The sequence below is a fragment of the Dunckerocampus dactyliophorus genome, chromosome 13 (assembly GCF_027744805.1).
Source record: "Dunckerocampus dactyliophorus isolate RoL2022-P2 chromosome 13, RoL_Ddac_1.1, whole genome shotgun sequence".
NCBI classification, from domain to species: domain Eukaryota; kingdom Metazoa; phylum Chordata; class Actinopteri; order Syngnathiformes; family Syngnathidae; genus Dunckerocampus; species Dunckerocampus dactyliophorus.
Genome location: NC_072831.1, coordinates 9527689 through 9550110, shown reverse-complemented (window position 1 = coordinate 9550110; position 22422 = coordinate 9527689). Strand labels below are relative to the sequence as shown.

Below are 22422 nucleotides of genomic sequence, written 5' to 3'. Positions count from 1 at the left end.
CTTCTCATGAATAAATTGAAAAACGTACAGTTAATCAATGGGATTGGTAGCGGCTGATCTCACACATGAATGATCGGAAACGGCAGCAGCTTCTCAACGAAGCACACGCTGCACGCAACACACACTCATAGCACTTTATTTATTTATTTATTTATTTGTATATTTATTTGTATTAATGTCTCTTCTGTTGTTGTTGCTTAATTTATTGGTATATATGTTTATGTTTCTTATGTTCTTATTCTTTCTTGTGTTTTCTTTCTTTTCTTAGGAGAATGAACAGAGATTTTCATTGCATAGTATAACTGCTGTTTTACTATGCACATGACAATAAAACTCTCTTGAATCTTGAATCTTGAATCTTGAATAAAACCCTGATCGGCGCATCCCCAATTATTATAAATTACACCGATTTTCTTCGTCACCAAGCTAAAATGGGGATGTTTTCTTCATATGTACAGTGTTGGGCAAATTACAAAAAGTAACGAGTAATAGTTGCTGGTTACAAAAAGTAATTGAATTAGTAATGGAATTACTCCTTCATAAATTCATTAGCAATTCATTAGCAAGGAATGTAATGCAGTGTTAAGGTAATGTAATGTAAGGTAATGTCTCCATGTTTTGTGTCATTACTGCCGCCTAGTGACCAGAATACTACATATCACTTGTATTTCAATGTTTTGACTAATAATAAGTCTACAGACTAAATTTGAACGTTTTCTGTTCTTACTGGACACCTTTGGATACTTTTAACTTAAAAGCATCACACATCACAAGCAGGTGGTGCTGCTAAGCCCCCGCCCCCCATCTAAAAGCACTTACAGGTGGCTCCATCTTGTTTGTGACATTAATCCATCCATTCATCTATCCATCTTTTACCTCTTATCCGAGGTCGGGTCGCAGGGGCAGTAGCCTAAGCAGGGAAGCCCAGATTCCCTCTCCAACTTCGTCCAACTCCTCCTGGTGGATCCCGAGGCTTTGTGACATTAAAAAAACACAAAAAGAAGCAACAGAAGACAGAAGATGTTCATTTTTATTTCTAAACATATTTGATTTGCTTTTCATGTTTTCTACTCTCTCCTACGGTGCCCATTACAATGACCAATTATGCAAATTAGATGATGATATCATCTACTCACCACCACAAATAGATTGCGCTACTGAAGGTGCAAGCTCATGTACAAATTTAGCAAACCACCAAAATAATATCAATATTCTAAATAGATGTTAGAATAAACAATAATAATAAAAAATAAAATAACGAATAAGCGATATAGAGCTATTGTCTCATTTTAATTTGGTCAGGCTATTATCAGATCATGTTGGCAGCCACTGGAAAACACACACACACACACACACACACACACACACACTTGTGAGAAAAACATCAAGCATGAAGACATAACACACTTGAGTTGCTTAATTTCACTTGGCAAGGTGTGTGTGTGTGTGTATGTGTGTGTGTGTGTGTGTGTGTGTGTGTGTGTGTGTGTAGCTGCCAGCATGATTTGATAATAACCTGGCCACACTTTTACATGGGGGCGGGGGGGTTTTGGGGTGGGTGGTGACATGTGATGTGAGGTGGTAGAAGATAATGAAGGTGCACGTCTCTCAGCGAGCCAACAGGTGGAGTCGCGCTCCCAAAGGTGAGGGGCTGGAAGACATGTTACATGTCTAACACGTGTGTGACGATGTCTTCATCACAGGAACTTACATGTCATCTTCATCAGACACCTCGCGCGTGCACACGCGTGCATACGGCGTTCTTGTCGCCGCTGGTGAGAGACAAGTGGACAAAGACCAGGTCCGCTTGTCGTCCCTCAGCGGGGCCACGTGCACAGACGTGAGAATGTGTACGACGTGCACACTCTGTAGGACACGTGCACGGCCGATGGTGGGAATGGAGTCAAGGAGGCTGTGAGTGTGAGGACTATTTCTTCTCTTGGCAGGTGAGAAGACCATGTATGGAGGAACATGAGGGTGGTCCTGGCAGGCCCAGAGTCATTCTTCTCAGTGTGTTGGTTTATGTCAAATAAAGACTCACCAATCAATGTCAGATTCACCACCTTAGATTTATTTCAGGGTGTGACTGATTGAAGCAAAATGTACAATCTTGAGCGACCCCGTTGAGAGGGAGAACATCTTCACCACTGCGCTCAAGAATGTTTGCCCCCCTCCTGCTTCCACTGGCACATTAGATTGAGCTGCAGAACTCTCTTCAATTACCATTGTTCATTTGTGACACAATCCAGGTTCATTCATTCATTCATTTATTTTCTATGCCGCTTGTCCTTACTAGGGTCGCAGGGGGATGCTGGAGCCCATCTCAGCTGACCCTGGCCAATCGCAGGGCACATATAGGCAAACAAGCGCTCACATTCATATTCATACCAGTGGACAATTTAGACTCTCCAATTAACCTATTTTTGGAATGTGGGAAGAAGACAGAGTACCTGGGGAGAACCCACACACGGGGAGAACATGCAAACGCCACACAGAGATCCCCAAACGGAGATCGAACCCACATCTTCCAGTTCTCCTGACTGCAGATCAAGAAGAAGGGTGGTGGTGGTGGTGGTTGTCTTCTCGGATCTCCCCATTTGGCTTGGGTTCCCAAGTTCCTGTCCTGGTTGGTAGTCCTCTGGATCTGGTGTTTCCTGTTTGAAAATGATATTTCACCCGACTGTTAGGTCCCTTACTTATATGACCTATGGGTTCACTATTTCTCCATACTATTGTATCCCACAAGAGTACTACGTAATAATTACAAAGCAGAAACATGGTGAAAAAAATCTATCTATTCATTTATTTTGTACGTTGGTAAAACCTCACTCCCTCTGCCTTAAGAGCTGCTCTGATCACACGGTCAACAGTCCGGACTTTTGGCCGTGTGGTCAGCGCTCTCGCCTCTCATTACGAAGGACCTGTGTTCTTGTCCCGGTGCGGGCGGTGCGAAACAGGGTGGGTTACACATATATGTTATCATATGTAGCGTGCAAATCTAAACCTTTCATGACGATTTCTCAAAGAGGTCAATTAAATTACCAGTAGCCTGTTTCAGGGTCAAAAACCAACAATAAAATGTTATTACTTTGTCATATTTTAAAAACTGATTGAAGTTGAGTCACATATTGAGCTCGCGACATGCTAGCAAAGATCACCCACCCATCCATTTTCTGTGCCGCTTGTCCTCACTAGGGTCACGGGGGTATGCTGCAGCCTATCCCAGCATACCCGGGACTGGTCGCCAGCCAATGGCAGGGCACCTATAGACAAACATTCACACTCACATTCACAATTGAGTCGCCAATTAAACTAACATGCATGTTTTTGGATTATGGGAGGAAACCGGCGTACCGACGCACGCACGGGGGAGAAAAGGCAAACTCCACACAGAGTGGAACCAAGATCTTCCCGATCTCCTGACTGTGTGCCCAACATGCTCACCGCTAGGCCACTGTGCGGCTAACAAAGCTCACAAGGTGCCCCAAAGCGCTTCCCTCCAAACACATGAAGCCATGTTTGTGTGTGTGTTTGACACAAAGTTTATGTTTTGTGTGTCTTCTGCCATGGTGTATCTGCACACACACACACACACACTAAGTGGATGTGGAACACGCCCCCCCCCCCCTGGCGTGTTAGAAAACAGCCTGAGGCAATTATCTCTGCACACTGAAAGCATGTTTTTCTTTTCTTGCTGCAAATTGCAGGCAATGAGTGGAAAGTCTTTGAGAGCTTCAAACAAATCACAGGAAAAAAACAGCATGGATTCCTCTGTGCACACATACACACATACACACACATTGATACACACCTCTATTGTCCCTAAAGCAACAATGTGTGTGTGTGTGTGTGTGTGTGTGTCTGTCTGTGTTGCAGCAGTGGAGTGTCACCCAGTGGGAGAGGCCGTCTGCCTGCGTGGGGACAGATGGGTGTAATTATGTTATTTTTACCTCTTCCACACACCGCCTGCCTGCACGGGCAAATTAGCATCACACCTGCGCCTAATTGGCTAAATGAGCTCGTCAGAGCGGCGACAGAGGTGGACGCCGCGGCGCGCACGTGGGCGGCAGGTACATTTGTTTAGCGTGGCAGCAGCGACGTGTCGGCAAAGACACGTTGAAGGAAAAAAAAACACAAAACAAACAAAAACAAATAAAGGCTGTCTTTGATGGCCACCATCTTGGTTTGGCGGTGACTAACACGACATTTATCTTGACTTTTTTTTATCTGTGTGGCAAAGGAAGACAACAAATAAATGTTGTTCTGACAGAGATGTTACATTCTATACTGCAGCAGTCGACAGATTGATTTTGTGGATATATGCTGTGTGATGTTTTATTTTCTTCTTTCTTGATGACATATCATCACCTCTGACCCCTGCAGGTGCCGATTGACACAAAGAACAGTGGAGCTTTAATGGTTGTGTGTTGGCTCCACCTGGTGGTAACTCTATGAAGTAGCAGCTAACCGTCTCAAATTGAATACTTGCATCAGTGCACTTTCATAAGTACCTGTACTGTGTACGCTGTGTACTTAGTTCCTGAGTGTGTGAATGTTGACAGTGTAGTGATGATCCAAATCCATTAGTGTTGTTGCACAATTGACAACTCGACAAATGACGATCACAATGTTTATGTTCACTACTACGGACATTCTGGGGAGGTCGCTGTCACATACACAGTAACAATGGGGCTGTTTTTTTTTTCAATTAGACTACTGAACCGACGTCTGATTGGTTGATCAGAGCAAAGAGGCAGACCCACCAGTTGTATCTTTCCAGTGACCTGGAAGGATACAACACCGTACCGGGATCATTGCAAGGCAGGCCCAAATTTGATACTGAATACTGTTTTTTGTCAAGTTTCAAATTAGTCCCTCACCTACTATGGGATATTTTAGATGTCTTTTTATGACAGTATGAAAGTATGAAGACGTTGCTAAGAAGCAACTCCATTAAAGCATAGTTGATTTTCTTAGCATAAGCTATTTTTAAAGAAATAACTTTCTATCACAACCAAGTTAAATGTGTATTTGATTGTGTCTATTCTACTGTACGTTTATGGTAGTGTATTTTCAGTCCACAAATCAAGCCAATAGGTGGCGACATTGCGAAGCATAGTCTATGTTGGGAACTACAGCAGTTTGCCATCCCACGAAGAAGAAATCATAGACGAAGAAGAAGAAACACGCAGTTGGCTGATTGTTGGCTAGCACCAATGTTGTAATTAGGAGTTACTTGGAAAGCGGAGATGAACAAAATGGCCAGACTTCAGGACGTTGACTCGTATGAAATTGAAGAGCCGAGCGACGAGGAAAGAGCAGCCAGCAGGTTATTAGCTACGTTTATTTAGCTTCTAATGCTAGCCGGCTAGTTGAATGCTAAAACGTAAACAAACATGTCTCTTTAAAAGAGTGTTCACCCTGAAAACACTACCTCACATTATATACATTCTATTTTGTCCAGTTCCGAGGACGAGCTGGACGTTTTACTGAGCGGGACTCCAGAGCAGAAGAAGAAGCTGATCAGAGAGTATCTGACCGGGGAGAGCGAGTCCTCCAGCGGGGATGAGTTCGAGAAAGAGATGGAGGCTGAGCTCAGCTCCACCATCAAGACCATGGAAGGCACCTGGGGACAACCAAACACAGCAGGTGACCCACACACAGAGCTGAGATGTCTTTTAGCAAGACTTCTGATGATAGCATGTTGCATTTCCTGTGTAGAACTTTAACACGTGTTTCTACATTCACTGTTAAATCCAGCAAGAAGTGGAGATGGCGGCTCAGCACACGCAAACCCTCCAATGTATGACAAGATCTACTTTGACTCTGACTCAGAAGAAGAAGACGACCAGCCAAGTATGTCTTAAATGAGTAAGGCGACTCTGTGTTTGTCACAGTCATTTCAAGTGAGATTCCCGTGCAGGTAGTTCCAGTGGACAGAGGCGTACACAACGGGTCATTCCGACCAACGACGATTTGCTTTATGACCCTGACGAGGACGAGAGGGACCAGGCCTGGGTGGATGCCAAGCGGAGACAGTAAGAGGGTTTTACCGTGCACACGCACTATTATGCTGCCAGTGCTGTCATTACACTGCCTGTCGTGACTTTCTGCAGGTATAGCAGGAAACGACTGTCAGTGTCCTCACATTCACGACGCTCCCAGTCCAAAAGTTTAGCAAACAGTGACGCAGTCCTCAACTGTCCTGCCTGCATGACCACACTGTGTCTAGACTGTCAGAGGTGAGACACCACCGACCTTTCACCTTTGTCTCATGACATGTCATGTTATTTACAATGACTGAATGAACGTAAACACTGCTGACGTTAACGTGTGGTTGTCTCCGCCCAGACACGAGAAGTACCGCACGCAGTACCGCGCCATGTTCGTCATGAACTGCACAGTGAAGAAGGAGGAGGTGCTGCGCTACCAAAGCCAGAAGGAGAGGAAGCCCCACAACAGGAAGCGCAGGAAGGGAGCCGCGGAGGCCGAGACGTTGGAGCCCACTCCTGCGGGGATGGATGCTGATGAGGTGTACCACCCTGTGCAGTGTTCGGAGTGTTCCACTGAGGTGGCTGTGTTGGACAAGGACGAGGTTTACCACTTCTTCAACATCCTGTCAAGCCACTGCTGACATCTGCTCAGACAGAACGATCCCACTGAGGTTGCCTTGAGAGGAGCCGTATTGCCATAATGGATGATGATGCTGCTACAGTGGAACTTCTTCTTTTTAGTTTACAACATTTTTTCTTGATTTTTTAATCTCTGAGCATCTTTTGAAGTAGGCTTTTATGGATGATTGCAAGGCAGCCGAGCGCCACCAAATGAACTGTAAGATTGAGACACTGAAGTGTCACTATGTAACATAAAGGCTTTTGTCAAAAAAGTTTTACTGTTTTATTCTGTGCTTTATGCTTAAGTGTACATAATAGTCACACAAAAACACGTGCTTTAGTATAATAAAACATAATAGTGGTAATGATTTGTTTGTGTCGACCAGTGTACTGTATTCTCTGTCTATTGCTATCCCTGCCTGAATGTGATTGGTTGAAAGGGCAAAGTGTGCGGACGTCACAAGCTATCCGGAAGTAGTACCCTTCACTGCGACAGAAAAAAAGTGGGCGCTAGTAGAAGTTTGTAACATGGCTCTTGGCGACTGTTGGAAGAACTTGTCGTGGTTCTATCGTCAGTATCTCCTGGTGACGGCTCTCTACATGCTAGAACCTTGGGAGAGAACCGTTTTCAGTATCCTTTTCATGTGCAAATGAGCTTCATGCTAACTTAGCATTAGCCACCTGCTAACCGATAACGTCTTGTCTTCTGTGTTTAACCAGCTGCTCTTTGTAGCATCGTTTGTTATATGTTCTCAAATGCAACATCGTTTATGTCGTTCAGCATCATCGCTCTATTATCCACGTTAATTTGCTCAATACTCGACATCGACTGAAACATATGTCCAGTTTGGTAAGGCATGACTGATGTTTTACAGTTAATGCCGAAAAGGTAAGAGTCCACCATTTGAGACGTAGGAAACACGATAAGACCCTTTCTCTTTGCAAATGTGGACAAATGTAAATGAGGTTCGGGCAGAGTTCAGAAAGGGCGGTGTCGAAGCTAAGCTAACTGTTAGCTCTGCGTGATCAGCTGACCAAGGAATGACGTCATCATAGAATGATTGCTCAACTGCTACTTTTTAACAAGAAGTCTTATACGTGAGAGTCACTTGTAGCTTCTTGATCACAATTATTAGTCAACTGCATGAGAAAAGCAATATTTTCCCTTTAGGTGAGAATAATTGCTTAATTGTTCTGTGATGACTTGTCAGTGTCTTGCAGCATCTCTCTGAAAGACAGTGTTGGACTTTTCACAGTGTATTTCATTTTGCCTTAGGAAAAGAAGCTGTCTAATAATTGTTCCAAGTTCAAAGGTCAGACGACTTGCTGACAGCACTGTCATGTTTTCTCGCTACTTCCTGTGTGATTCTTAACAGCTGGTACTCAGACTCTTTGCTGGTCAGCGTGGCAGGCATGGCGGTTTACACGGGCTATGTGTTCATGCCGCAGCATATCATGGCCATTGTACGCTACTTTGAGATGGTCCAGTGAAGCGGCGCTGACTTCTGACCTCTGAATAGTCACTTTGACGTCAAAGGTCAGAGTGGGTGTGGACGCCGTGTTCACATCATTCTGTAAACTCTTTTGACCTTCGGCCATGTTGGCTTCTAAATGAAGAAGATGCGCTTGGTTTCTTTTCACTTTGTATTTTGCTTCAAGCGCACCTTCTATATGTTTTTATTGAGGAAAACCATCATGGACTCTTTCATGGACCAATCAGGAGTGGGTTCGGACCTCTTGACCCTCAACGACAAGTATATCAAATATATATACAGTATATATATATATATATTTTTTTTTTGTGGTGGAGGGGTATAAATGTAATGTCAAACAATTTTGCCTCCTATGTCTCCCACTAGTGGTCTGAGGATGTAACTGACGTGTTGACGTTTATGGACTTTTAACATGAATTATGTCACCGCGTCACGTGACGTGTGGCATCGACTGGAATAAAGAATTTATTGATGTTGAATAGTCAAGTTTTATTGAACAGATGCAAACACGTTCGTAGCTTTTTCTATGTCTTTTTCTTGGTGCCGTGTGGCGCATACATTTTTGTAGCCGGCACACGTGTTTGGAATCAATAAAGGAAATAGAACATGACGTCACCTACAATTATTATCATTTTGGTTTTGTTCATCTTCAAAGTTCAATCTCCAAACAGAACAGTTACGTCATAATGGCGTGTGCACATTAGCACGTCGCCCGGCCACTGCGCGCGTGAGCTACATGAGCCTGGCGGAGTCCGCAATGGCAGCGGGCACGCCCAGTATGCAGGCACACAGCGGAGTGACGTCACCCCCTCCTCGCTATGTGGCGTGTCAGTGAGGCGATGACGTCACGTGTCTACAGCGAAAAAGTTTTAAAAGTGTCTGACAGGAGGGTGCTTCTGTATGGAATCGCAGTATGCATACACTGGGTTCAAAATAAAAACTCACCATATTTAACAATGACATTTAACAAATATATAAATTGTATTTATTTAACAGGCATTAACATTGCATTTATATCTAACAAACAGTAACAAACAAAACTTTATATTTAAACATTAAAACTGTATTCATTTAACAAACATTAACATTGCATTTATATTTAACAGACGTTAACAATGTCCTGTATTTTATATTTACTGTTTATTATTTTGACATGACAATAAGATGACAGACACCGCTATAATCCTGCCCCTGTCGTTGTGATTTAATGTGAAAGGTTCAACCGGAAGTGGTGTGTGAGTATATCAAGCGTTGTGACGTGTTGTCACATCAGTCAGAGTAGACCAGAGAACGGACCTGAGGACTGTAGAGGCTGAAAGTATAACCCACCCCAGTAGACACTACAATAAGTTGTGTGAGGACCAGACCACATGGTAAACTGTCTCGTGAGGTGGTCAAGAGTCCTCCGACTTATTAGGACTTTTCCTCGTTATTGTCACATTTGTTTCAAAATTTCCTCCAACGTCCCAATGCCGCACCTTGACGTCGTATCGGACTTAGAGCGCTTGGCTGTGGACCGGGTCGTCCCGGCGTTGCTGGAGCAAGGTCTCTGCTGCGTGGACGGTCTTCTCGGGGAGCGGGCTGGGGACGCCGTGCTGGACCAGGTCAAGGACATACACTGTGCTGGGGCCATGGAAGACGGCCGACTGGCGGGCTCCGGACCCGGCATCTCGCCCGGAAGCGTTCGAGGGGACAAGATTACTTGGGTCAGCGGGACCGAGCGACACTGTAACGCCATCAACACCCTCCTCAAGAGACTCGATCATGTGATCTTGGTGTGCTCACGCAGCCTCGGAGGAAGATTAATAAGAGAGAGATCCAAGGTACGTACACCTTGACCTAGCGATACTACCTCACCATCTGTAGCCATAATAGATCTAGATATATACTACATCACGAAAGTGAGTATATTCTTCACGTTTCTGCAAATGTTTGATTATATCATTTCACTGAAGAAATACAATGGAAGTAGTCAGTGTACAGCTTGGATAACTATAAATTTACCTTCCCCTCACAATAAGTCAACACACAACCATTAATAGATAAGTGAGTACACCCTTATGTGAAAATTTCCAAATTGGGTCCAAAGTGTGTGTGTATATATATATATATATATATATATGTTTAAAAATAGCGCTTTAACAGCAGTAACTAATTTATTTCCTAAATAACGTGAACATTTTTAGCGTGATTAAAGCATACGCATCAATGACAATAGTGTCCACACAGTCACACAGAGGCTGACGCTTTTAGAACTTTATTCTGACCCAAACACATGAACAGCAGTGCAATTCCAGCACCATATACAGACCCTTTCCAAAAAATTAGAATGTCATGGAAAAGTTGTTTAATTTCCATAATTCCATTCAAAAAGTTAAACTTTCATAGATTATAGATTCAGGGCCCACAATTTAAACAATTTCAAGTGTTTATTTGTTTATTTTTACATAATTTGGGCTTCCAGCTCATAAAACCCATGAAAACAGGAATTCAAAAAATTAGGATACTGTGAAGAAACCACCATTTACTTCTCAGTTTTTGCAGGAAAAAAAGAAAGAAATTAGGATCACATCAAATCAACCAAAATATGGTACTTTCAAAACGATATGTCAATCTTCAATACTTGGTTGGGAATCCCTTTGCCTTAATCACTGCCTCGATGCCACGTGGCATTGAAGCAATCAGCCTGTGGCATTGCCTGGGAGTTATGGAAGCCCAGATTTCCTTGATGCTTGCGGTCAGCTCTTCTTTGTTGTTGGGTCTGGTGTCCCTCATTTTCCTCTTGAGAATACCCCATAGATTCTCAATGGGGTTTAGGTCCGGTGAGTTGGCTGGCCAGTCAAGCACTGTGATGGCATGGGCATCAAACCAGGTTTTGGTGCTTCTGGCGGTATGGGCAGCGGCCGGGTCCTGCTGGAAGATGAAATCTGCATCTCCATACAGATCCTCAGCAGAAGGAATCATGAAGTCCTCTAAAACATTCTGGTAGACTGTTGCGGTGACCTTGGATTTAAGAAAGCAGAGTTTACCAACACCTGAACCGGACATTGCACCCCAAATCATGACGGACTGTGGATATTTCACACTGGACCTCAGGCAGCTTGGGTTCTGTTCCTCCAAACCCTTGGACCTTGAATCCCAAATGAAAGGCACACTTTACTTTCATCGGAAAAGTCCAGTCCTTCTTCTCCTTGGCCCAGTGGAGACGCTTCCTACGTTGGCTCAGGTTCAGAAGTGGCTTGACCCGAGGAACCCGACAGTTGTAGCCCATCTCCCGGATGCGTCTGAATGTGGTGGTTTTTGAAGCTGTGACTCCCGCCTCATTCCACTCTTTCTGGATCTCTGCCAGATTCTTGAATCTTCCCTGTTTGATAATCCACTGAAGCCCACGGTCATCTCTTTTGCTGGTGCATCTTCTCCTGCCACATTTTGCCCTTCCTCTAGACTTTCCATTGATATGCTTGGACACAGCACTCTGTGAACAACCAGCCTCTTTAGCTGTGAACTTTTGTGGCTTACCCATCCTATGCAGGGTATCAATGATGGTCTTCTGGCCAGTTGTCATGTCTGCAGTCTTCCCCATATTGAACCCAACTGAGACAATTGAACCAAACTGAAGCAATTTAATGACACCTGGGGAAGCCTGTGCAGGTGATTTGAGTTTAGTAGATGATTCGTGTGTGACACTCAGTTTAAAACATTCATGCCCTGCAAAATTTGGGCTGATTTCTTCACAGTATTCTAATTTTTTGAATTCCTGTTTTCGTGGGTTTAATGAGCTGGAAGCCCAAATTATGTAAAAATAAACAAATAAATACTTGAAATTGTTTAAATTGTGGGCCCTGAGTATATAATCTATGAAAGTTTAACTTTTTGAATGGAATTATGGAAATTAAACAACTTTTCCATGACATTCTAATTTTTTGGAAAGGGTCTGTATGTATCTCCAACTCACAAACACGTCTCTAGTCCTCCTCAGAACAACACGTCCTCATTGTCACGAGACAACAGCAAGATGCATTCACGTACACTCTGAACATCACAATGTGTTTATTATGTGCGCATGTGTGGGCTAAATACAAGGTAAAACATTAAGTGGATATTCTTATCACTCACTAATGTAACTCTTACTGCGGAAGTACAATTTGCTGCATTTAAGTATGCTCGGAAATTGCATAAAATACAATCAAAATGTGAATTCAACTTAAATTAGGTGGTGTGTTTGAACGCAACCCGACATTGCTCACAATAACATGGTTAAAGTGTGATTCAAATGTTCTGCTACTATTAAAGAGACTATTAGAGACGACAAATAACTAATTTTGTTTAATTAATTACGTCATTTTTTTTTAGCGTAACTAGCGCATATGCAAGCCACCCCTCTCTGTTATGACGACAGACGAACGCATAGTGTAGCATCCCCGCAGAGCCACACAGATTCTAATGCTCTTTTATGACTTTAATCTCACCTGAACACATCAACAGCAGCGCAATTCCAACACCACATGTGTATCTCTAACCCACAAACATGTCTCTAGTCCCTTTGTCCTGGCAACAACGCTTCCTCATTGTCACTAGACAACCGCGAGATGCAGTCACTCCGAACATTAATTTGAAAACCATGATTAATCTGATTAAAAATGTCAATCATTATACAGCCCTAATTTGTATTATAATGGGAGTATTCACTTTCTTTTGTGAGGTACTGTCCTGTACATCTATATCTACACTACATATCACATCTGGATCTATACTACATTTGTAGGCTACTTTATCTATTATTTCCAGAAAATTTTAGTTGAACTTAACAGTTTTGTAACATTTTCCAGCGACTCAAATACTAGAAAGTATCAACAAAATGTAAACAACCAAACATGTCTTGACGTGGTAGCTTCTCATATTACCGCTGTGTTCCCGAGGAGGTAAGTCAGAAAAGTCACTTTCTATAACAAAACCTGAAGTAGTTTGAAGTTTTTATTCGAGCTAAAGGGATAAGAAAAGGGCCAGGCTAAACATGGTAGCTGTTGGGCGGTCATGATTCATTACACACACACTTCTCTTTGTTTGTGTGTGTGAAGGCATGCAGATGTGCAAGTGGAGTTTCTCACGTACGCTCATTCACACACGCATGCACACGCTCACGTGCTCAATGGTTCACCCTTCAGTGCACACACACGCTGGCCAGCACACGTACGCACACACGTACACACACACGTACACACACGTACACACACGAACACACACACGTACACACACGTATGCACACACGTACACACACGTACGCACACACGTAAGCTTTGTCAGGAACAAAACAAAAGAGGTTTATTTTTTTATTACTGAGCGGATTAAGTAGTTTTTCTTCATGAGTGTAGTCCATGTAAATTGCTGACTCATGCTTCCAAATGACAATTTACAGACAGGGTGGGGGGAGTGGTATCACCTTTTGACCTGAGCAGGAAGCAGCTGACGAGTGAACAAAAATATGTCCCCCTCCCCAGGAAAGAACACAATAACCCCTGTGTGACCTCAAGTAACATGAAGTTGATGACCTTTGGGGAGGTCATCATGATGTTAAAAATCATCTCATGGAGGTCAACATGATGAAGAAAAAAACAGCACGTTTGCACAACATAGTACCCACGATGCACTGCTGCTCCTCTTGCTGATGTGTGTGTGTGTGTGTGTGTTTTGTGTTTGCACAGGCAATGGTGGCATGTTACCCGGGTAACGGTGCCGGCTACATCAAGCACGTGGACAACCCAAACAGTGATGGACGTTGCATCACCTGCATTTATTACCTCAACAAGAACTGGAACACGAAGGTCCTTGAACACACCACTCCCTCTGACCTCTCACACAAACATTTGCCATGACGTCGTTGTCGTTGTCATCAGGAACACGGTGGCGTGCTTCGCATTTTTCCAGAAGGGAAGTCGTGCACGGTGGACATCGAGCCGCAGTTTGACCGCTTGCTGTTGTTCTGGTCCGACCGCAGGAACCCTCACGAGGTGCAGCCCTCATACGCCACCAGGTATGCCACCAATACGTACATACATAGATATGTACGTACATACATGCAGTATGTCACGTAAGTGAGTACACTGCTCACATTTCTGCAAATATTTGATGATGTTCTTTCGTGGGACAACACTAAGGAAATGACACTTTGATAGAGTGTACAGCTTGGCTAGCAGTGTACATTTACTGTCCCTTGAAAATAACTCAACACACAACCATTAATGTCTAAACCGTTGGCAACAAAAGTGAGTACACCGTCTATACTGTACAAATTGGGCCCAATTAGCCATTTTTTCTTCCCGGGGTCATGTGACTTGCTCGTTTTACAAGGTCGTAGGTGTGAATGGGGAGTAGGTGTTTTAAATTTGGTATTATCACTCTCACACTGGTCACGGGACGTTTAGTACGGCACTTCATGGCGAAGACCTCTCTGAAGATGTGCAAAAAAGAGTTGTTGCTCTACATAAAGAAGTTCCAGGTCACAGGTGTCAAACTCAAGGCCCGGGGGCCAGATGTGGCCCACCACATCATTTTATGTGGCCTGCAAAAGCCTTGGAATAATGTGTGTCAATCACACGCTTTGCCTTTTCCCTCTAAATGCATTTATTCTTTCATTTTGACTGAACAATTGTACCACAGCTGAACTTTAATATTATCTGATCATGCCGCAAGATATTCCAAGCATGGAATGTCTGCTTGACACCTTGACAATCTCACTTGACTTCTTATTTCAAAGCAAGGTGTCCATCAGTTTGTTAGTAAAATATAATAGTCAAATGCATGGGCAGTTGTGAAATAATAATATTATGAGGTTATATTCATATTTATATTCACATATATTGACAGTTTCAAGTGGCCCTCTGAGGGCAGCCATGACTGTAATGTGGCCCTCAATGAAAACGAGTTCGACACCCCTGATTTAGGCTATAAGAAGATTGCCAGCACCCTGAAACTGACCAGCAGCAGCACAGTGGCCAGCGCCTTAACAGGACTGTAAAATAGATGTATGAGTGCTGCCAGCATTGCTGCAGGGTTTGGGGGCGGTGCAGCAGTCTACATCAAATCGGTCTGCATGGCTTTCGTCTCAGAAGGAAGCCTCTTCCAAAGATGATGCACAAGAAAGCCTGGCAACAGTTTGCTGAAGAAGATCTGCCTTAGGAAATGGATTACTCAAACCATGTCCTGTTGTGTGTCAAGTGTGTCTTGTTTAGTGAAGCACGGGGGTGGGAGTGTCATGGTATGGGGCAGCATGAGTGCATTTGCACACTGGGCTTTAGTGAACTTCACTTCCAGGAGAGTTAAGACAATGTTGGGAAATAATGGCAGCCAAACAAAATTCACACTTTGAGCCCAATTTGTACATTTTAACACAAGGGGTGTAATCACTTGTGTTGCCAGCGGTTTATGAATGGTTGTGTGTTGAGTTATTTTGAGGGGACAGCAAGTCATGCAAATCCAGTTAATCCGTTCCAAAATATGAAAAATGAAAAAAAAACATTTGATAAGAATAATTATAGTTATACATGCAACAATTAATAATGACGAATGGATGGAACTTATTGTTGATGCGGACTTCTCGTACATCGGAGATCAGCCACACTTGGCGATGATTCCTTCCTTGAATTCAATAGTGTTGCTAACCGTCTTTATGTAATTGCTCACAACGCACTCATAGTGAGTCAGCAACACGTGGGGTGACTTGTTAGGGCACTTGACTCCGTGGAACGATACAGGGCAAATGGACTAGTTTGTTTTGCACAATACTGTACAAAAACCGTAAGTCAGTGTTGATAAAGTCCACTGCTGAAGGGGATGTCATACAACTTCATGTCTGTCCCTTTAACCCAGCATGAGACATTGAACCCATTTTTATTTGACTCAGTGCTTTATTGTATTTGATATAACATTTTTATATTTTAGAACATGTTTTTACCCCTTTTTCTTTACTATATTTTAATGCTTGTTTTTATGTTTTCCTGTACTTTATTCATTTTGAGGGCTTTGTAAATGAAGTTGATGTGGTAATATTCACTGTTAGATGTAAATACTAATTGTTATTTACTATGCATTGAACGATGTTTACACTGAGAGGTAATTTGATGCTGTTCCTCATTGATTTAAGGTTCTTTACATAACCTGACAAGCTCCTGTAAATAGAAAAGATGATAAAACCCGCTGATAAAGTGTCCTCTTCCATCTTCTCAGCCTTTTCAAGTTCAAGCAGGCTAAATTGCAAAAGAACCTGACAATAAGAACATTCCTAAACACAGCTTTTCCTACTTCCTTGTGTCATTTCCAGCTGAAAGAAAAAAATCATTGACTTTAACTCCAGGATATAAACAAAGATGCATAAATGCAAGGTGGCGTTTGACCCTAGGCTGTGCCTCAACGTGACTACGTCCATAGCAAACACGCAGTCCATCAAGATGACACAATTAGCTGAGATGCTACGTTGTTTACGTTGTCGTGGTCATGTGTTGTTTAGTCTTCATGTTTGTGTTCAAGGTATGCCATCACTGTTTGGTACTTCGACTCTGACGAGCGAGCTGAGGCCAGGAGACGCTTCACTCGCATGACTGGTACGCACCCCCCCCACACGCAACTAACATACAGTGCCGTCCAGAAGTATTGGAGCAGTGACGTCAATTCCTTTTATTATCGCTGTAGACTGAAAATATTTGGGTTTGATAACAAAAGATGACTATGAGACCGGGGGGGAATACTCCGGAGTGAGTTTAGTGGGTTAGCGAGGTCTGTTGAGTAAAAAGCCAGGCTTGCCTGTACAACGAAGGTGGCTCTCTTTTGAAGCAGCTATATCACCATGGTAATTTAGGCTACACTCTTTATTATTCGCCACAAAACTAGAGTCCCTTCATAGAGAGTTACGACATGACGAGTCGAAAAAATACGGTCACGTAACTCGTGGAGCCATCTTGGGGCCAAGTTTGCGTTCGCCTTTATACAACAGAATACTTGTACAACAGTATTCTTGGCTGTATTGTTGTTTATTCATCAAAAATGCCGGGTTGTGCATTTGGATGCACAAATAGACACGACAAGGGTTTCAAGCTGTACAGATTCCCTTCAGATATCAACAGACGGACAGTTTGGGAGAATAAAGTCAACCGTTTGGGCTGTAAGCCGAACTCGTCTTCAAAGCTGTGCGAGGTAGGTCAATTGAGAGTGTTCGGTCCCATGTGTTGTATTTGCTGTTGTGGATTTCTGTTTAACGTGAATGATCCTTGTGTAAATCACCTGTGGTTGCAAATAAAGTAATCCATGATCTCGAGCAAACTTACCATGGCAACGCTCTGTCCGACAAACAAACACAAAAAAAACATGTCTTGCACATCTTCATGTCAATGTCCTCATTTACCCTAAGTTTCATTTAAATGCTTCAAAACTGTAGAAGGAATTCGCGATGTTAGATGTGAAGTGCAATAATGAATTTTTTTTTAAATATAAAAATCGTATTATACTGTTTATAATCTGGCCCAATTTTTGATTTATTTTGATCTGTATGGTCGGGGAACCTCATTTCGTGCACTTAATCTAAACTGCAGTTATTTTATGGATATTACATTGAATACCTTAATATTCTTTATACCTCTTTTTAGATGCATTGTCGTACTGTGCACGCTTGAATTGGCCCCAACATGGCGGCGTAATCTCAGTTGTCAAACTCTATCAAGGGACTCTACACAAAACACGTCAACACTGCCACCTAGTGGTCACCACGAGGTACAGCATTCTATAGCCGTAATGACATTATTCAATATTTCAAAGATGAAAAAAAGACAGTTGTTGCTCCAGTTTATTTATTTTTTAAATGGCTAAGAGTTCGTATGTCAAAGCTGCATAATATTATATACTTAGTATAATAATCAGTGTTAACTGCGCATTTCCACGCTCAGCATTGGCTGGTTTCGCTTTGTTTTTGCGTGGAAGTGGAATATGACGTCAAGCTCCCCTTTTTATGTGAACGCGCACTGAGCAGAAAGAGAAGCGGACTTGACAAAGCAAGTTGATAACCACTGTTGCAGTACCTTTAACTTTGTTTGGGGAATTTTGGTTTTGTTGCGTTGCAAATCGAACACAAAACCCGGATTTGTTGAGCCACTTTCGAAGTAAATCCCACTCCATCTTTTATTCCCAGGTATTTGTTTACATCTGGATCTGATGCACAATTTAGAAGATAGCACCTTTTGTTTGAACCCACCCGTTTTTCACGTGAGCAAAAGTATTGGCAGGTGTGAAGATCAAAGAAAATATCACGTAATAATAGAATGACAAAAGAGCCATCAAGTCAAAAATATGGCGTGCTTGTTCACTCCACAACACAGTCATGCGTGTCAAAAGAAGTGGATTACTTCATCCGATTGCTTCTCTTGCGAGCTGACCAACGCTTGACGAACGCTGCCCTGGCAGATGAGGCACGCTGGGGCAGGGGGGCAGCGAGGAGGAAGTGTTATGCTAACAGCATGAGTCCTTGTGTAAAATGCCAGCGTTTGTTTGCGATGCAACTCGTTAAGTAACAAAGTATTGTATTTATTTACATTTTTTGCTGACATTTTTTAAAGTAAAACATTACAGAAATCACTGTTAAAAATAACATTAAAATTATTGTATTGTATTGTATTGTATTGTATGTACTTTATTTATCCCACAGCGGGGAAATTTACTTGTTACAGCAGCAAGACAAGTAAAGAGAACAGTGTAAAAAAAGCATAGTGTCTACAACATGGTTCAGGTGGTGCAGGTGTTGTAGAGCCTGACAGCGGTCGGTATGAAGGACCTGCGGAACCTCTCCTTCTTACACCGTGGGTGTAACAGTCTGGTGCTGAAGGAGCTGCTCAGGGAAACAACAATTATGAAACTTTCTTATGCATTTGAATCCATCCATCCATTTTGAACCCCAATGTTGGGTGGCCAGAGCCAATGCCAGCTGTTCTTTTGACATTTTCCTGGTCAGACACCAAAACGTGATTATTACTGGATGGTGCGGTAGCCTACCCGGCTCGGTGAGAAGCCTCCTTTAACCAGTTAATCGGATAGCTGTAGCTGCAGAGCAAACGAAGAAGATGGCGAAAAGAAAGAAAGATGGAGTACGGTGCAAAACCATGCAGCACCAGAAGTCACATTCATGGCTTTAACAGTATTTTATTTATTGTTGGATAGTTTCAGTATAGCAATGCTAATAAAAATAATAAATTCAGAGACTTATTATATTTAAAAAATGTTGGTCTTGCTTAAAAAGTTGAATTCAGTGTTAAAATACATTTCTCACGAAAATACATTTAAAAATACGTGGCTTTTATGGCTCTCAGCCAAAAAGGTTCTCGACCCCTGATTTAGGGCCCAGCCACACGGAAACATTTTCAGGTTAAAACGCAAAGTATTTTATAGTTTCAGGCTCTCATCCACACGGAAACGGCATTCTGGGTGTCCTGAAAGTTTATTTTTTTAAACGGCTTCCAGAGTGGGAAAATCTGAAAACACCGGCTCGTCACGTCCGTATGGACTAGCAGTACGCTTTTTTAAAAAATGATGTCAGCGACCCGTCGCTGTCACGTCATCAGAAGTAATGGGCACCAGACACGGGAGGCGACATCGCCGCCACGCCATTCATTTTCAATGGAACCTGCGCGATAGGGCGATTATCGTGTCACCGTCCAGCTAAGCCACACGCGAAATTTGTGTGTGTGAAAGTTTGTGTTTGCCTGTGTCATCGTGCACATGCTGGCTTGCGACGCGATCCCAGATAGTTGAACATTTTTTAACTTTTCATCGCTGTCGCCCAGACAGCGGGAGTTTCATTGCTCGACCAATGAGCGGACAGGATGCCAATCAGCACGCTATACTTGCCGTGTCAGATTTCCCGGAGCTATTTGACATTTCTAAAAATGAATATAGAGATATAAAGAAACCGTGGGAGACTCGTAGAATTTGCTCTGGATGTGAACACGTCCCTCACGAGTGCCGCTGGTCACAGACGCTTGTCGCCTCCCGTGTGCATGGTTTGCGACGCGTTGGCGATGAGTTTCGCCAATCGCAGTCGTTTGTCGCCTCCTGTGTGTGGCGCCCATAAGCTTTGACGACAATCCAACATAATATTTCGAGTGCCATGACTCACCCCAGTCGACATTCTCCTGGTATTTTCTTGTTTTAAACTCCCAAAATGACTCACATGTAATTCCATTTCGTCATAAGTCTAGACGAGCCTTGGGAAGCGTGGGGCGACGGACTTATGCACATTATGCGTTCTTTCTTCTATGGTTTGGTATGTCACGTGGTTCCATCCGCGTGTCACTTCACAGTGCCACACGTAGTTGTGCCCTGTGGATGACATCGTTTTCACTCAGTTCCCGTCTGGATGTAACTATTTACTAATCCGGCACAGTGTGGACGCAAATTTTTTTCAACCCGCCAAAAAAAAAAAAATCCCAAGAAGGTTCGTGTGTGGACGGGGCCTTAGTGTGTTTCCCGTGTGTGTTGCAGGCTCTGATGGGAGCAGCTGACTGGAGGAAACGCCGTCATCTGGTGGTCGACTCTGAACTGCAGAAGGACTGAAAAAAAGCACATCAGATCATGGCTACGTTCTTACTGACGGTCAATTCCTATTTTTTTTGCGCAAATGTGACCTGAATCTGATTTGTTTCATGTCAGTGTGAACAGTACAATTCAGATTTGTTTCAGATGCGACTCAGGCCTCATTGGCATGTAGATACTGCAAGCTACTGCACTGTCTGAACGGTGAGGTTGCATATGTCCGACCCATACGCCCTTGAAAGTGTTGTCGTGCTTAGCAACTGCGACGTCTTTTCAAACTGCCATAGCCAAAAGTATTGCGCTCTTTCTTCTTAATCGTAATCATTTGGTTAAGAAAATGTTGACTCCCGTTGCACAAAATCCTCGAAATTGCCACAAAGGTGCCAAGGAGAGCACAGATTGAGGCAATGTTTACTTCTGTGAACACATGGAAAAGCGTGTGACGTCGTGCTTTTGCGCATGCGCATTACTTTCTGGACGCTTTGCTTTCACATTGACCAGTCGCAAGTTTTGGTAATGTTAACGACCGCATAAAAAGATGAGATTTTTACAAAAAAAATCCGAATACCCTGCAGTTTGAACGTAGCCTTTGACTTTGGAGACGCAGCAAAGTCCACGCTGTCGTCTGATTGGCTGACTCCTCTTCTCATCCATGAATCCCCCTTCCCCCACAGACATACACATTGACCTTTGACCCGTAAAGACCCAGCATGGTCCAAGTAGGTCAAGGTGGACTACCTCACGTGTCATGTGACTCATCAGGCTGCAGCTGTCAGGCAGAAGGTCTACACCCAGCTGAGGTCATGACGCCGCCCCCTACTGACAGCTGCTGAAAAGAGAAGCATGAACGTTGGTGAAGCCGCATGGAAGAACAAGAAGTTCAAGAAGTGTGACCTTTCATGACGCATGAACCAATAATCAACCATTCATAATAACATTCAACAAATCATACAACACCATTATTGTCTGAACTTCTTCATGCCTCACACTTCAATGTCAGAGAGAACTTTTAAAGAATAAAAGTAGTTCACAAAGTTCTACAGTTTATGACGGCATTACAGGAAACACAGAGCCAACCTCGACTCTTGACCAATGACAACACACAGGAGGTGTGGTCAGGGAGGAGGCTTCGGAATCTAAGCATTTCGGCCAAGAGAAACTATTAACCTTGCAATCCAACCTACCTCGGTTTTGCCAACGTCACTTGTTTGCTCGCGGCATGTGACTTTTTTCCATCGGAGTTGAACAGCTGTTCATGTCCAAGCAGAAGCTGTAGTAATTCTACGTTTAATTAAAGTTACTTAAGATTTGTCAGCTGTTCTGACTTTTCTGTACCCTTTAATCCTTTCTATTTATGCTTGTTACAACTGGCTTAGCACCAACTTTACAAGCACTGGTGATCACCTGTGAAACACCTCATACGTAGAAGAGACAATACGACACAGGGTGCGCACTAAAAGTGAAAGACAGGAAGTGTTTCTTGAGTCATGAATTTATTTAGTAATTAAATACGAACGGTCAGCAAAAGGTGAAGTATCTGTCGCACAGGCGAGCGGGAGTACAGCTACAGCTCCATCTTAAGTACTGCCGTGAAAGCTGCATAAATCCTTCCACAATGCAACCCAACCCGTGACCAGCGACGGCTCCAAGAAGGCAGAGCTTGGACACACTCCTCCATTGTCTGTCGACACCTCGCCTTCCTGGCAAACACACACGAGTGTCCAAAGTGTGGCGCAGCGGCCATCTGT

At 43.2% G+C, this 22422-nt stretch overlaps 3 protein-coding genes across 4 annotated transcripts; all 3 read left to right on the top strand.

Moving 5' to 3' along the window:
- Window positions 1-5139: 5139 nt before the first annotated feature.
- eapp (e2f-associated phosphoprotein) lies at window positions 5140-6970 on the top strand. Its single transcript, XM_054796790.1, has 6 exons — window positions 5140-5329; window positions 5465-5649; window positions 5761-5856; window positions 5924-6038; window positions 6117-6242; window positions 6352-6970. The coding sequence occupies exons 1-6, from the start codon at window positions 5250-5252 to the stop codon at window positions 6632-6634; spliced, it is 885 nt and encodes a 294-aa protein (XP_054652765.1). The 5' UTR covers window positions 5140-5249; the 3' UTR covers window positions 6635-6970.
- A 106-nt stretch (window positions 6971-7076) lies between these two features.
- On the top strand, window positions 7077-8717 carry sptssa (serine palmitoyltransferase, small subunit A). Its single transcript, XM_054796742.1, has 2 exons — window positions 7077-7245; window positions 8002-8717. The coding sequence occupies exons 1-2, from the start codon at window positions 7143-7145 to the stop codon at window positions 8103-8105; spliced, it is 207 nt and encodes a 68-aa protein (XP_054652717.1). The 5' UTR covers window positions 7077-7142; the 3' UTR covers window positions 8106-8717.
- A 680-nt stretch (window positions 8718-9397) lies between these two features.
- On the top strand, window positions 9398-21958 carry egln3 (egl-9 family hypoxia-inducible factor 3). Of its 2 annotated transcripts, XR_008573435.1 has the most exons (6): window positions 9398-9930; window positions 13810-13929; window positions 14002-14138; window positions 16631-16704; window positions 20624-20734; window positions 21349-21958. XR_008573435.1 is itself a non-coding variant. In XM_054796649.1 (5 exons), the coding sequence occupies exons 1-5, from the start codon at window positions 9478-9480 to the stop codon at window positions 20641-20643; spliced, it is 804 nt and encodes a 267-aa protein (XP_054652624.1). In that variant the 5' UTR covers window positions 9398-9477; the 3' UTR covers window positions 20644-21958. The 2 variants fall into 2 exon arrangements, 1 of the variants encoding a protein (XP_054652624.1); XM_054796649.1 differs by having other exon boundaries at window positions 20624-21958.
- Window positions 21959-22422: the final 464 nt, after the last annotated feature.